The 16,019-nt window shown below is 41.6% G+C and overlaps 1 protein-coding gene across 6 annotated transcripts in view; it reads right to left on the reverse strand.

Moving 5' to 3' along the window:
• Positions 1–1,627: 1,627 nt before the first annotated feature.
• The window catches only part of LOC132129723 (actin remodeling regulator NHS-like), a 95,536-nt gene continuing 81,144 nt past the window's right edge, over positions 1,628–16,019 (reverse strand). For 3 of the 6 annotated variants that reach the window (XM_059541420.1, XM_059541417.1, XM_059541421.1), the window contains 6 exons: positions 10,496–10,558; positions 7,872–8,067; positions 5,739–5,870; positions 2,740–5,592; positions 2,514–2,637; positions 1,628–2,364 (listed from right to left, as the gene is read on the reverse strand). In XM_059541420.1, the coding sequence (XP_059397403.1) occupies positions 1,746–2,364; positions 2,514–2,637; positions 2,740–5,592; positions 5,739–5,870; positions 7,872–8,067; positions 10,496–10,558 (3,987 nt within the window). In that variant the 3' untranslated portion in view covers positions 1,628–1,745. Of the gene's footprint in view, positions 2,365–2,513; positions 2,638–2,739; positions 5,593–5,738; positions 5,871–7,464; positions 7,513–7,871; positions 8,068–10,495; positions 10,559–16,019 lie in introns of all 6 variants that reach the window. The other 3 variants (XM_059541416.1, XM_059541415.1, XM_059541418.1) reach the window with 2 other exon arrangements.

Here is a 16,019-nt window from a genome sequence, read left to right on the forward strand (position 1 = left end):
CAACCTTTTTTACAACCTCTTTTCTTTGATTTGCATCCTTTTCAGCACATCCTCTCACACACAGATGTATTTGTTACTCCAGCAAAAAAAAAAGTCTTTATATAACTATCATGACGCAAACCCTCTTACTTCAGACTTGCTCTGTCTCTCAATCTGACGTGACTCTACATCTCTGTAGTCTTTCTTTGGATATTTTACTGTCTGTGCAACAAACAGCAACAGCATTGAGAAAAGAATATGTTCTCCATCAGTTTCAAGGACTATACCCAACTTTAAGTCCTTCTCATAACTTTCCTTATTGCCCTATCAACATCGCAAATTCAAACCCAAAGCAACACAAACTGCAAAAGCCTCCTGACCGAAAGCACTTCCACGACACCCTTCTAAAAACTTCTACTTATCCTTCTACAATATTATTCTGCCATAGTCTGTTAACTAAATATACATGTTTTGAAAAAGTTTGTCAAGTGTTTTAATCAGATTTTTGACCAAAAACAGCCCATGGCCTCACAAATCTGTCATCTTGGTGAAGCAAATTCCTTGATACGCTTAAGAAAATGGTGTACCAATATTGGCTCCTCTCTAAACTTTTATTGCATGCAGTTCATTTGATCTATTACAGTGAAATATATAAAAGCTACAACTACTGCGGTAGAGGCATAATTTCAAGTTGGCTGCAAAATGCTTGCACAGTTATTAGACCTGCTGTGTGGGTCAGTGATCAATAACAAAAAATCATTTCACAATGTGCAGAATCATTAATATATCAGGAATGACTGGTACAGTATTCACAGAATACATCTAGTGCACGTGTCGTATCTGTTGTTGTTTTTCTTAATTTTTTGATATAGAAACAATGGGTTGATTTTTTAAGAAATGTGCTTTAAAAAATCTACATATTGAATGAAAGGACTGTGATTAATTGCAGCATTGCTTTAAAATTTATTAGACGTCGCATTAAAAAGCTCAATATCTTAAAAATTCCAAATAAGGACACAATTTTCCAGAGTCTATTACTTTATTCTCATTAAAAATACATTTTCTTTTTAAATAATAGTCTATATAGAGATATTTATTTTCACGTCACTTTTTTTGTGGCATTTTTGTACGAATTCTTTAAAATGTCTGACATTTTCCTCAGTATCAAAAGGAGTGCAAAATAGTGGTTGGCCATCAGAATATTCCAACAAAGCTACATTTCTTGCCCAGTAAGATCCAGTTACAGGCTAACTCAAAAGTTCTTAGCCCATTTATGCTACAGCTAACTATACAAAAGGCCACTTTTTGATTGTCCCAAGCTGTCTGCCATGAAAAGTTTGTGTTCAAGGTACAAGAAAGATTCTTTTAAAACCATCTGGACCCATTTTCACATTTACCGTAGTACAGTACTGTTTTTATCTTTCTAGACAATGCTAAATGTGTGTGACAAACAACATCTGCAATTGATTCACTGTGAATAATTACAAAGTGATGGGTTTTTTTATGTAGTTTTCTCCACTCTCATTCTAAAATGAAAGATACACAAAGTGTTCAAATTAAATAAATATGCTCATGGACGTTATTAGAACACCACTACTGAAAATTATCAGAATGTTTTGTCCTTCTTGATACAAAAGAGTAGAGACACTACGTAGTTTGTTTACAGTCTTCTTAAGAACAGAATTGAGTATGCCAGGTGCCCAAAATTATTGACTTGATGTCAAAGAATGTGTATAGACTGATGCTAAAAGTCAAAGATTCATTTTTCAGGAGGAACGGTCATCGTGTGGGCTTCCATCTGAGCTTTCTGTTTCCCCTTCTGATATGGCCTGCATGGGGGCAGTGTACAGCCGACTGCGTGTACTGTAGCGGCTGCTATTTGCAGCTGGTGGCATCCTTGACCGGCCTTGTCTAGTTGAGGCAGATGTGGGAAAAGCTTTTGTGGAAAAGCCCTCAGCATAAGATTTTGGAAAGGGGCTAGGCATTTGCTCGGGAGTTCCCTCTGGAAGTTGCTGTTGTAAAGGAGAGAGTGGCTCCTCAAATGGTCTAGAACCCTCCATCAGGAGCTCACCGGGGCTTTTGGTTGCAATGGGACTCTTTAAGATCTCTATAGCTGACATTCGATAACTGGAGTCGGAGCGACTTCCCTTTTTCAGCAGCAGCAATTTGAACTCTTCATTCGAGGTACTGGACTTTTTGGCACTCCTATAAATTGGACCTGGGGTTCTCTGAGCCACAGTTTGAGTAGATGGACTTACAGGCATGTTTGGGGTACTTGGCGAGGTTGCAGGATTAGTAGCAGAGCCATTCCCAGAAACAATGGCTGAACGGTTCCGCACTGACATTTCTCCAGAATCTTTCCTGCCCAGCATTTTTCGTTTTGACCTGAGATTGCAAAACACAAAACAAGACACAAGAAGTATTTTGCGATTTTCAGTACTTTTTCAGATGATCAATATATCAAAATGTATACCATAATATACCATATACATACCATAATAATAAAAAATATACCAGATAAACTTGAAACACACCTGTGAATCATGGCAAAGAGATCCTCTGTTGTGCGACTTTTACTTGGTGAAAGAAAAGCGCTATCGTCCTCGGTTTTGGATTCATCTGTCAGCGGGGACAGAGTTGGATCGCTTGGTGTGGACTCTGAAATAGAAACTTTGAAACTCATTCTAATTCAACATTTCTAAATCATTACACAACATGGCAGCTAGTTTACATAGTAATAGAAATATTACACAAACATACCTTTGCTAAAATAGTCCTCCGTGTCTGGTGTTGACCCTTCCTCTGCATATTCCTGTGAGGCACTTCTGGTTGGAACATCTGATGTTACAGATTCTTCTCCAGCACCATTGATTGGATAAGCTTGCAATGTCTCTGATCTTTGCTTGACAATATCAGGCACTTGGTCAAGACTCTCTGACCTTTTTGCTAGACCATTCTGACCAGGGCCTCCCTCATTTGGCTGAGATTTCAATGGCTGAATTTGCTCTACTTCCAGACCACTCTGGGCAAAAAAAATATTTGAGGTGCTCACCTCTTCTGCAACTTCTCGAGAATTCTCAAATTTCACTTCATCCATATTCAACTGCTCGGATTGGGCCTTAAAAGCAGTCCTGCTCCAAAGAGGTGATGGGGCTAATCGGTCATATCTATTTCTTGAACCAAAATGGCTTGCTAGTCCATCTACTGGGGTAAACAGTGATTCACAATCGTCCTGAGAGGAGGTTTCTGTGAGAAGGGGTCTATAGGGTGGAGGCTTCCTAGTTTCATTGGGTTTATTCTGAGTAGGTGGGGTAATGATATTCACAGTGGGACACTTAGGTCTAGTGGAAATATCAGTTATAGGTTGATCGTGGCTCCCTTCTCCAGATTTGCCAACTGAACGTAGCTGAACTGAACGAAGCACCGTAGGAGTGATGGCCAATGGACTAGTGACTGCCAGCTCATCACTTGAAACCGAAGTTGCCAGACTCTCACTTTTGGTTTCTGCTGAAGCTGCTGCCTTTTTTTTGCTCTGCTGGAGGATGTGCATCTGTTTTTTGTGAATTGAAGGCTTGCTGACATCGGGAAGGGCACTTAGGTCAAGGTGGGAGGGGGGTATGATAGGTAACTCCAAGTCCCTTTTGGATGAGTTCTGCTGTAAAGGAGCAAGTGAGGACTTCCTCTCTGGGACTTTGGGTTTCCTTTTCCCAACATTAGGGGACTTTTGGTGAGTGTTTGGGAAGAAAGCCAGTTGAAGAGATGATGTTGGTGTCTCTGACTGACTTGAGTAGCCACTGGAAGGTGATGCTAGACCTACCAGCTTTTCGGGTGAAGGCAATCTAAATTCACTTTCCATTGATGGTAGTGAAGGAGTGGTGGCCCTAGATCCTGACTGGGAAGTCTGGGATTCAGAGCTCTCCTGTGACTTGATGCATTCGATGACAGTGGTACCCGTAGCTGTGCTGGAATTTGACAATGATCTGTAAGGATCATTGGATTTCAAGTCATTAAGAAGCCAGAGATCTGCATAGTCTGACTGGACAGCTCCCTCTTCCTTGAAGGAATGTGTTTCTGTGGAGCCAAACAAAACAACTTCTGGTATCTCTGTAGAACTCTTAACACCCCAAGCCCCCAGTGGATCCTTACTCTCCAGCTGACTCGAGGAGCCTCCATCTAACCCCACATGCTGCGTTCTATCACCGGAAGACATAGATTTGTTCAGACCACCAGCAATCTTTGGTTCATTCTTGTCAGATGCAGGTCCAACATGGCTGCTTATTTTCTTCAAGGATGAGTTGCGTTTTGGTGGGAATGGCTTCACCTTTGGTTTCCTTAGAGAGAGATTGCGTCTCCCAAGTGTGTTTGTTTGATGACCATATTCTGCCTGCTGCCGGTCTACAGATGCATAGTTATATGTGAAGCTTTTGCTACCTTTAAGACCACAGTCAAAGTGCATGGATGTATAGTAGCCCTCAGCATCTACAGAAAAGTGTGAGGTGGTGTCAGCTTTTTCAGAAGGTGGCCTATCTATTAAACTTTCAAAAGTGGCTATGCTGGCAAAACTGGGACATTCTAGGATATTCTCTGCCCTAGAGTATTCAGGACTAAAGTCAGGGTGGCAAGACATGTTGTGCCTGTAGTGTGGATAGCTCCACTCACCCTCACTAGCAGTGCTGACTCCCGCATCATCAAGCATATCAGTCGCAGTGGAAGTGAATGAACCTGTCCTATGGCTACGGAGGCCTTGTGATCGGTCTCCAGGATATGGATCAATAATGAAGCCTGTAGAATCATCATTAGTATTGGTAGCTGCATTCAATGATAGTTCTGAATCACAGTGGGATGATCCAGTAAGGGGGGGTGAGGCTGCAGGTGGAATGGTCTCTGATGTCTGGGAGGGACATGTAGAACTACTGCCACTCCAATTGCCACTTGACGACTGGTGATCCTCTTTGTGGTCCATCTGACTAGTCAGCATGCCAGCATTTGAAACGGAGTGAATGGGGCTACTGAACGTATCAGAACTGGAAGAAATCTCACAGCTACCCATGTCAGCTTTCCGAGGCAGATGGGATTGACCCCTCTCCATCCAGTCATGCTCAGTACTTCTAGCATGCTGCTTGAATTTCAAACTGTTATGCTGACCCTCTGGGATTGCCTGGTCATCAGTGCTTTCTTCATCATCTTTTAGAATATGTTCCCCTGGGACTGGTAGGAAGTCCTCTGACTCAAATGGGTACAGTTCTTCCTCGTCCTCCTCCTCATCATCCTCATCACTGAGATCATGGTCTTCATCCAACAGTCGCCCTCCCTCACGCGGGAGACTTCGGGAACGCAGACGGGAGCCTACTGAAGAGGTGAGCATTGTGTCAGAGTTGTCAGGCAGAGAAGATATGTTGCCCGTGGAATGGGACAGTGACACAGTCACGCCCTGTCCCCTTTGTGCTCTGATCCGTCTACATGAGGGTGCAGCCCCAACAATCAGGAATTCTTCTGTCTGGCAACCAGAGTCCTTGGTGTTGAGGCGAGAAAGCATGAGATCCTCTTGACAAATTTCAGGGCTGGTGTGGACTATCACGGTACGTTCTCTGGCCACTGGAGATTCGTCAGAATCTAAAAAGTGATTAAAGATTTTTTTCAATAATAAATGTATGTTTTATACATGCCATTTACTCTTATTATATGCCTTGTTCTATACTTTAAATAAACAAGTAATGAAAACCTAAAGCGTAATGGGAGAATGTTACAGCTTCACACACCAAAATCCTGCTGCACTTGTCTGGGAAGGCCAGTGATCGTTTTCCGTCTCCTTAGCTTCCTTCGCCGTTGTAGCACTGATTGCGAATGGACTAGTGAGAAGCGCACACTGGCCTCTCTGTCGTACCCAACCCCTGCAAAGAGCACCAGACATGTGAGAGGCTGTTGGGTGCAAGCCACTTTTTTCTACTTATCCCTCCCCTGTTTCTCACACTCATAAACCACTGATATTTTCATGCTAAATATGATATTTTAGTCATAATAATGATAAGCTCTTTTAATGAAAATGTTTCTGAATAAAAATTTTTTTATATTATTTAACAATATTATATATATACCATTGAAAAATATTTAAAATGTTATATATTTACTATAATATTTTATAATATATAACAGTACTTTCACATACTGCATCACATATAAAAAAGTCTGACTTTTTACACAAATTATGCATCATTTTACAAGGTTAACAACACATCTCAGAAGAAAAAAAAGAGCATGTATTAAAAAATAATAAATGCAACACAAAAAGATAGTTTCCAGTCGTGTTAAAATATTTAAACAGACACAAAAATACATCGGACAGTATGCAATTTCATGCAAGGTGAAAGGAGCAACAGATTCAGGACATCAGAACAGATAAAAACAGGAAACAGGGTTGAAAATGGGAGTATAACTATCCTACCCAACCCCAGCCTTACTCACTATACTGCAGTCTGCTCTATTTGTTTTGATGTTTGTCCAGTGTCATGCATCATGACTCTCATGTGATTGCAGGCTTGGCCCTTTGAGCACCAATTATACCACTGTGCCCATGATGTGAAATTTCCAGTCAACACTGTCTTTGACACAATTCTTGCTGACACGCACCTCAAAAATCCCATTCCAGTCAAGCCTGGAGTAGATATAGGTGGCCTCTTTGTAATTTTAATGCAACTGATTAGCATGCACAAAATGCTTTCTTGACTCTTTGCATTTCTTGGCACAAAGTAAGTTACTATTACAACTAAGAACTTTTTTGTTTCAAATTTCATGACTTGCAGATTTAACCTACTTTCCAGTGTTTCTAATGCTGTCATTATTCTAATGGCTGATTCTTCAGTTTGGGCCCTTCTGACAACTTGAAAAAGGATACCTCTCAAAACCATGTTTCATCTTTGTTAAAAAATTAATCACATGTCATGGAATAAAGAGGATCTGATCATTCAACCTTCAACTAACAGCACTAAACAGTGAAGCAGTCCATGCTCTTTTTTATTGCCTTGAAATGCTCTCTGTCTTTCAAGCATTTTGCTGACCTGTTTTGTGTAAATTAGAGAAAGGTCTAAAAGTCTAAAATTGCAAGAGTCTAAAGCAATCATAATTTGCCTTTTAAAACTAGAAACTAAAAAACCTTACTAAAAAAAAACACCCATTTACTTAAGCCTCATATGTTTCAGGATTACTAACTGTTAATTTTTTAAGTTTGTAACCACTTAGTGCTAACTTATAGTAGCACAGGCTAGTAATGTGAGTATCGAAACTGCTTTTTTCATTAAATTAGAAAGCTACAAAGGCCAAAATAAAAGAGTTAATATGGCTGAGATGGCAACCCCCTCTCTCTCTCTCTCTCTCTCTCTCTCTCTCTTTCTCTTTCTCCGCACATTATTCTAGATGGAGATGGTTAGGAATGAAGTGGCACTGATACTGAAGGGGAAAACTTAATGGACATGTAAAAAGATCTCTCACTTAGGAAAGCTGATATCGCTGAGGGAGAAGTAGCATTGGCGCCCTCCTCTGAAAACAATACACGCAAAATTCAGCGTTCTCACAAGGTAATCTTTCTTTTAACTGATGCCAGAGGAGAACTTTGGTCAAGATGCTGATGCTCTCAGTTAGATTTTTATGAGATACAACATACAACATAGACTGTTCGGTAACATTTTATAATAACTTTCATTAATAAATCCTTAACAAACATTATATAATGCTTAACAGGTCATTAGTTAATATATATTCACATAGAAATATGAGATAATGTGCTTGCTAATCTAATACATATAATCTAAAATGATATGGTGCTATGAATTACCATTTAAGTGTCATAGTCCTGACTCAGCATGCATTATCAACAGCAAACACTAGGGGGCTTTTACCTGTTACGTTAATGGGAACGATGCATGAGGTGATGACTTGAGAGTCCGTCTTCATTTTCTCTTCTGGCGTGGGCAGTGGTAAGATTCCAGCCCAGTTGGTCTGTTTGTCCAGCGTTGAGGGCACGTTTGGGATTGGGCTCTTCGGCCAGTGGCCCAGAGCCACCACCTCTGAATCTGAATCCACTGGAGGAACAACCTAGAAGAACATGATTACAGTGAAGAATATGAGGTCAGTGAGGTTGGGAAAACTCTTATAGATGTATCTAACAAATCAATGATGGTTTCACTTGCTTTAATCTTTAAAACTCACTTGATAATTGCGGTTTATGCTTCTAAGTTTATTTATTTTCAATTGAAACACAATGTTGGGCCTTTTTTTTGTATAAATAGCCAATGGTCTTTGTTTACGTCACAGTCGTGATTTGCTAGGGATTTTTGCTAATCAGTGGTTACAGAAAATGGACTAAAATTTAAGAATGTCAATATTGCTTTTGGTCCATTTTATTCTGAAAAAGAAAATTTTTCAACGCGTATGTAGGCTATACTTAAATTTAGCTTTTAGCAGTGTGCTTGCATACATTATACTGTTGATGACTTCAGTGTTAAGAGTTATAGACTAAAACCCAGAAAAATCCATTTTCATTTCATGAGGTCTGTGGATATACTGGAATAACATAATAAATTTTTTAGTTGTAAAAGCTACATGCACATGCATAAAGAAGCATTGAAACATGCGAAGCAAATGACAATGGAGATGCATTAGTGAACAGTTTCAGGAAAAAAGTTAGAAATGAAACAATAGCATATCTACATGACGCAAACAACACAATGCAAGTTCAATTCCTACTTTTCAGCTGCCATCCACTGCACCAGTTTGTTACACTTCCGAAATCCTGTCAGATAGTTAGCAGTTAATCTAATCAGTTAACTTACCTTATGGAGTTTAAAGAGTGTTAACTAAAGAGGTCTGGAGTGTTTAGTGGCTGTCACCCAGACATATATGAACATGCACAGTGTTAAAGCGAGCTGTGATATTGAGTCTTTGTGTGTCCCTTTACCAGCCAGCCAATGAGGATCCCACAAAAAACAGCAGCCCCAAAAAAAAGTGTTACCACGGAAACTTCTCTAAAAACCAGAGGAGGACGAAAAGAAAAAGAGTGAAGCACCACGAAAACAGACGGACAGAATCAAAGGGAGTTTATGACCGTTTTGTTTGCCCGTGCTGAAATGAGGGGCAAGGGGTGAAGTGGAGTTTTGGAAAACACAGGATCAAAGCAGAAAAGAAAAAAAGGAGTGTATGGAGCCAAAATGGGCAGGAGAGGAGGGGGCTGGGAAAGAGCCAAATTTGAGACGGTTTGATTTCTCCATCTGGCTCATGTTCAAAAGCTATTTTGATTAGCAAAGAAACGAGACATCAGGGGAATGAAAGAATGCCATTCATGAAGTTCTACACCAGAAAGAGAGAAACATAGAGCGTAAAGGAGCATGAGGAAACCAGAGCAAGTGAAACTTATAGTATGTCTACAAGACCTGTGTCTAGGGTCCAAAATAGAACTTTTGGCAATCTTGCAATAGCAAGTGAAAAAAAAAAATCGTCAATTATTTTTTGATGGTCAATTATTTTTTCTGACACACACACACACACACACACACACACACACACACACACACACACACACACACACACACACACACACACACACACAGTCAGACAGCAGCTCTACCCTGGAAACCCTGTCATTAGGAAACCTCAGCCTTGCGCACTTCCGTGAGTGTAAGTTTCCCGTAGACATTCCTCACATAGTATTTCAGGATTTTAATTCTGGAGAGGCTATGAGATGGGCAGTGTTTTATTAGATTGTCCAAGTGTTGATTTTTACAGCATTACCAGTGTCAGAAACGAGGCCAAAGATAATGAAGATAATTCAAAGTTCCTTGGATTTGCAAAATCATGGAAACAAATTTCTATATGTTATTAACAAAATAGATCAAATTTACACATTTTATTTGACATATATGGATGACAGGGTGTATGCTTTTATACGCTGTGGAAAAATACACTACTGATCAAATGTTTGGTGTCTGCATAATTTTTTTTTGTTTCTAAAAGAAGTCTCTTATGTTCACCAAGGTGACATTTATTTGACCAAAAATAAAGTAAAAACAATATCATGAAATATTATAACAACTTAAAATATCTGTTTTCTATTTGAATACATTTTAAAATATTACTTAAACAGCAATTTATTCTTGTGATGCAAAGTTTTTCAGGATTCTATTGTGAATAGAAGGATAGTCAATAAAAATAGTGGTTTTTGAATGTTAGTGTATGCTAAAGGTCAGAAATGAAAGAATTCTAGATGTTAGACAAACACAAAAGAGCCCTGTTAAGATTTGGTTTACTTTCAGAATCTGATTAAACATTTATAATAAAACAACTTTAACACTGTCATGTCTTGAAGATTCTACCAAACCAAATCTGATTTATGAAAGACTTTATGATAAACCACTGATCTGGAAACCGTTTTGGCCTCATCCCATGATTATGATTTGATTAGGGATGTAAAACTGTTTCCAAATCAGCATGAATGTAGGATTTAGGAGATGTTTGGGGGGTAAAATACCTTTCTGCTCCACGGGGAAAAATGACAACACTCAGTAGGGGAGGAGGACCGGGTGCTTTGGAACTACAACACATACAAACACAAGGATGGACATATGAATATGAGGATGAATATGAACACAGCTATGAACACAATGAGGGTGCATCTGCTTTCATATTGGAACTGGAAGAACAAACTTAAAGAACAGACGTGATTCATTTATTACATAGACTTAGAACATAGATTTAGTTGATTATATATAATCAAGAAGTTGTCCTCAATTCTGCATCGCAGAAACATTTACAACACCCAATTCACATACAGAGTTATTATTATGGATTCTGAAGCAACAGTTTGACCAGAAGTGACAATTTCAAGTTAGAATGCTTTAATGTAGGATTTTTTTCTTCCAAATACACAGTTTTTCTTAAGATGTTAACTGACAGACTGGAGTGGTGTGGATGTTTTTTAACAGCTGTTTGGACTCTCGTTCCGATGCCACACATTCAGATCCAACGGTGAGCAAGTTATGTAATGCTAAATTCCGGTCTTCTAATGAAGAAAAAAAAAACTCATCTACATCTTGGAGGACCTGGGGGTGAGTTCATTTCCAGCTAATGTTCATTTTTGGCTGAACTATTCCTTTAAGTCACGGTGTACTGTAAAGATTTATAATCCAATGCAACTGAATGAACTCTTGTCAGCAACCCATGAACATCCTGAAATAAATAATGTTATTATAGGAGGTTTAACAAAAAAATTAAGGTTGTTTGTCCACATGGCTGCATGGTTAGCTGCAAAAGAGGAGTTATTTTCCTAATGACTGGCCTGGCACAAATAAGTGCTTAATGTCCTTAAAGGAAGACATCCAGAGAGACACTGCCTGTTTTCTTTTAGATCAGCTGGATCAAAATACTCATTAAATAATCATTTGACTGAAATGATTACTTTTGCAAGGGTAAAGAAAATAAAAAAAGAAAGAGAAACTGGTAACTTAGCTAATATACTGTACGTAGTTGTTTACCTGCATCTGCTTTATTCACAATGAATCATTTATACAGACTATGAGACTGAAAATGAATAAATCTAAATCTAAAACATCATGATTTTATGAACATCAGTGCAAAGAAAAGTAAAAATCATCTCTAAATTACTGTTAAGTACATGCATGTTGATAACATGTTTTGCAAGGATGCAAAGAAGTGTGCTTAATTGTATTGAATGTGCACTTGTAGTGTAAAATCCTAAAAGTATATTTCTAAGCAGCCGTACTTGCAGAAAATATAATATTAATGAAATAAAAGTGTACTTATAATAAGTTTACTTAAAGACTACACTTTCATATATTTCTTAAAACACTTGTGTACTTTTAAAAAGGGAACTTTCTAATAGTCAAGTGGGAAGATTTAATTAAAAGTACTTTTTAAATCTTCATGTTTTAATAATCTTTTTATGGTTACACTTTAGATTAGGGACCAATTTGCTCTACTATCTAGTTGCTTATTAGCATGCAATATACTAGTATATTGGCAGTTTTTAGTACTTCTAAAGCCAATATTCTGCATCCCTAATCCTACCCAATACCTAAGCCTAACAACTACCTTATGAACTATTTAACTTTAAGCAGTAATAAGGACTTTATTGAGGCAAAAATTGTAGTTAATAGTTAATTAATAGTGAGAACTGGAACTGTCTGGTGCTCTTTTTTATTACCTTTTTATTCCTATCACATATTTTATTAATCATTCTAAATTAGTTACCATTCAAATCTTAAAGACTCAAAATTCATCATGTGAAAACCATGTTGAAATTGAACATTGGATTACCATGAAAATAGTACATTAGAATATTTTAGTAGGCCCATCCCCCTAGTGGGTAGTGTCAAGTATTACAATATTTACTGGAGTATTTTATAAACAAAACAAAATAATATTGGGACAGAAATGTAAAACAGTAAGGTTTGTGACAGTAAAATGTCACGGTGCATGGATCGGCTGTGTTCTCAGGTCCTGTGATTTGGTGTCTTTCATGTGGTTACATCATGCTCATTGGAATCAGCTGCTAATCAGTCCCCGCACCAGGTGTCTCACATTACCGTCAGCTACATATACTCACCTCATTCTCTCCTTCCTTGTCTGATAGTTGTTCCGGATGTTGGACTGTCTTGTTGGGTTGTCTTGGTCTTGTTCGTGTTGGATTGTTTATTTCGCCGTTGATCGTCACTGGATTGTATTCATCACGGGAGATTCACGCCACGTCATCACCAGCCATCAAGCCACTGCGCCACCCAGCCGAGAGATAACATCATCACCCACGGAGTTCATCATTGTCTTCACGGAGTTTGTGTTCACCGTATTTGTCGTCAATAAATATATGTTCACACTGCTTTTGCTTCCTATCACATTCATTACCATCACAGAACTATCAGACCACTTATGGAAGCAGCAGGCTCCACCCCACTCACGGCTGAGGAGGCTTTACGTTCCTGCATCTCTCGGCTGGAGACCCAGGAGAAGAGCTCGGCGGATACGGGAACAGCGATCCGAGCTCTTGTGGCGCAGGTATCTGAGCGCACCCAGCGGATGCAGAACTGGCAACAACCCACTGCGCCAACCCCACCACCCATGCCGCCCGCCCACCAGGAACCATCCGGGGCTGCCCAGTCACCTGAACCCTGCCTTCCCCCACCAGAGCTTTACAGCGGTGAGCCAAACTTCTGCCGGGCTTTCCTCACTAGATGCTCCATGCACTTTTCATTGCAACCTCGCACGTTTACCAGTGAGGTAAGCAAAGTGGCGTTCGCGCTCACACTGTTAACGGGGAAGGCGGCACTGTGGGGCACGGCGGTATGGGAGAACCAAGATCCGTGTTGTGCCTCGTTCTCGGCGCTCTCCGCCGAGATGAAGCGGGTGTTTGACTGCGCGGCCACTGGAAGAGAGGCCGCGCGGCGTTTGACGGATCTCAAACAGGGGGAGAGATCCGTCTCAGACTTTTCTATCGAGTTTCGCACCCTGGCGGCGGAGTGCCGATGGAACGAGGAGGCGCAGTGGGACATGTTCCTGCATGGGCTGGCTGACCGTGTCCAACGTGAGATCAACGCCCTGGATCTACCCGCTGATCTCAACGGCCTCATCGATCTGGCACTACGGGTAGACGCTCGACTCTCCCGAACCGAGCGGTGGTGTTTAACCGCTCGGTTTTCCCCTGGGGAGGGACCTCCAGTTCGAGCCAGTGGCAACGACGCGGTCGGCCCATTCCAGGATCACGAGCCCATGCAGGTGGGTCGAGCTCGGTTGACTCGGGCGGAGAGGGAGAGGCGGAGATCTCACGCCCTTTGCCTGTACTGCGGGGCGGCGGGACATTTCGCCTTTAGCTGCCCGGTAAAAGGGCCAGCCCGGCAGTAAGGAAGGGGCTACTGTCGGGTGGGATCTCCGCTATCAAGTCCTCGTTCAGATCTACCTCCACGCTCCTCCCAGTCAGGCTTAGATGGCATCGTCTGGACCTGCACTGCACTGCACTTTTGGATTCAGGGGCTGAAGGTAACTTTATGGATTCTACTTTTGCGCATCAAAATCATGTTCCCCTCCTCCCCCTCACCAGTTCTATTGCAGTCCACGCACTCAATGGTCAGACGCTTCCCACCATCACCACCATCACGGAACCCATCACTCTCACGGTATCTGGTAACCACCGTGAGAGCATCTCCTTTTACATCCTGGACTCATCCCACGCACCCGTGGTCTTAGGACATCCCTGGCTCATCAAACACAACCCCCGGATTGATATGTAGCTGAAATCGGTGTCTGAGTGGAGCATTAAATGTCATGAGTCTTGTCTTGTGTCTGCCTGTCCGTCTGTATCTGAGTCTGTGTTGCAGGAGAAGGCGGCGGATCTGTGTAACGTGCCCGCGGAGTACCTCGACCTGAAGGAAGTGTTCAGTAAGTCTCGGGCTGCTTCTCTCCCTCCTCATCGTCCCTATGACTGTGCTATAGAATTACTGCCAGGTACGTCTCCGCCTAAGGGCAAGTTATACTCACTTTCTATTCCTGAGAGAGAGGCTATGGAGAAATACATTTCTGATTCTCTAGCAGCCGGGTTCATTCGATCCTCCTCTTCTCCAGCGGGGGCAGGGTTCTTTTTTGTGGGGAAGAAAGATGGATCTCTGCGACCTTGTATTGATTACCGAGGGCTGAATAATATCACGATAAAGAATACTTATCCTTTGCCGTTGATATCTTCAGCCTTCGAGAGGTTGCAGGGAGCATCGATCTTCACTAAATTGGACTTAAGAAACGCTTATCATTTGGTTCGCATCAGGAGGGGAGATGAATGGAAGACTGCCTTTAATACCCCCAGGGGGCACTTTGAGTACTTGGTCATGCCCTTCGGCTTGTCCAACTCCCCAGGTGTCTTTCAGGCACTCGTTAATGATGTGTTGAGAGATATGGTCGATCAGTTCATATATGTCTACCTGGACGACATATTGATTTTTTCTTCTTCTCTCCAGGAACATGTTCAACACGTCAGACGAGTGCTTCAGAGGCTGTTAGAGAATGGGCTTTTTGTCAAGGCGGAGAAATGCGACTTTCATGCACAGTCTGTTCCTTTTCTAGGGTACATCGTGTCAGCCGAGGGTATGCGCATGGATCCCGAGAAGATCAAGGCTGTGGTAGATTGGCCAAGTCCAGATTCCCGTAAGGCCCTACAAAGGTTTCTGGGGTTCGCCAATTTTTACCGGCGTTTTATTCGCAATTACAGCCAACTAGCCGCGCCTCTGACTGCCTTGACCTCTCCCAGAACGGCGTTCAGGTGGTCAGACGCAGCGGAAGCTGCGTTTGCCAACCTCAAACGCCGCTTTGTTTCGGCCCCCATCCTTGTTACCCCTGATCCGTCACGTCAGTTCGTGGTAGAGGTCGACGCGTCAGAGGTGGGGGTAGGTGCGGTGCTTTCACAGCGCTCACCCTCGGACGACAAGATGCATCCCTGCGCGTTTTTCTCTCATCGTTTGTCGCCAGCAGAGTCAAATTACGATATTGGTAACAGAGAGCTGTTGGCAGTCAAGCTGGCATTGGAGGAATGGCGTCATTGGTTGGAGGGGTCAGGGGTACCCTTCATGGTTTGGACCGATCATAAGAATCTAGAATACATCAGAACTGCCAAAAGACTAAACTCTAGGCAGGCTAGGTGGGCACTTTTTTCGGACGTTTTGATTTTACACTTTCGTACCGCCCGGGTTCCAAAAACATCAAACCCGATTCTTTATCTCGAATTTTTGACCGCTCCGATCGCCCGTCCACTCCCGAGAGTATTTTTTCTGAGACACTTATTGTTTCTACTCTCAGTTGGGAGGTCGAATCGAAGGTAAAGACAGCCTTACATGGGGTAACGCCTCCGGCCGGTTGCCCACCTAACCGTTTGTTTGTGCCAGAAAGTCTTCGGTCCGAAGTTATCCAATGGGGTCATTGTTCCAATGTGGCATGTCATCCAGGGGTAAGTCGCACCTTACATTTGGTCAAGCAAAGATTTTGGTGGCCACTCATGGCTC

This window comes from Carassius carassius, chromosome 46, assembly GCF_963082965.1.
Source record: "Carassius carassius chromosome 46, fCarCar2.1, whole genome shotgun sequence".
Classification (NCBI taxonomy): domain Eukaryota; kingdom Metazoa; phylum Chordata; class Actinopteri; order Cypriniformes; family Cyprinidae; genus Carassius; species Carassius carassius.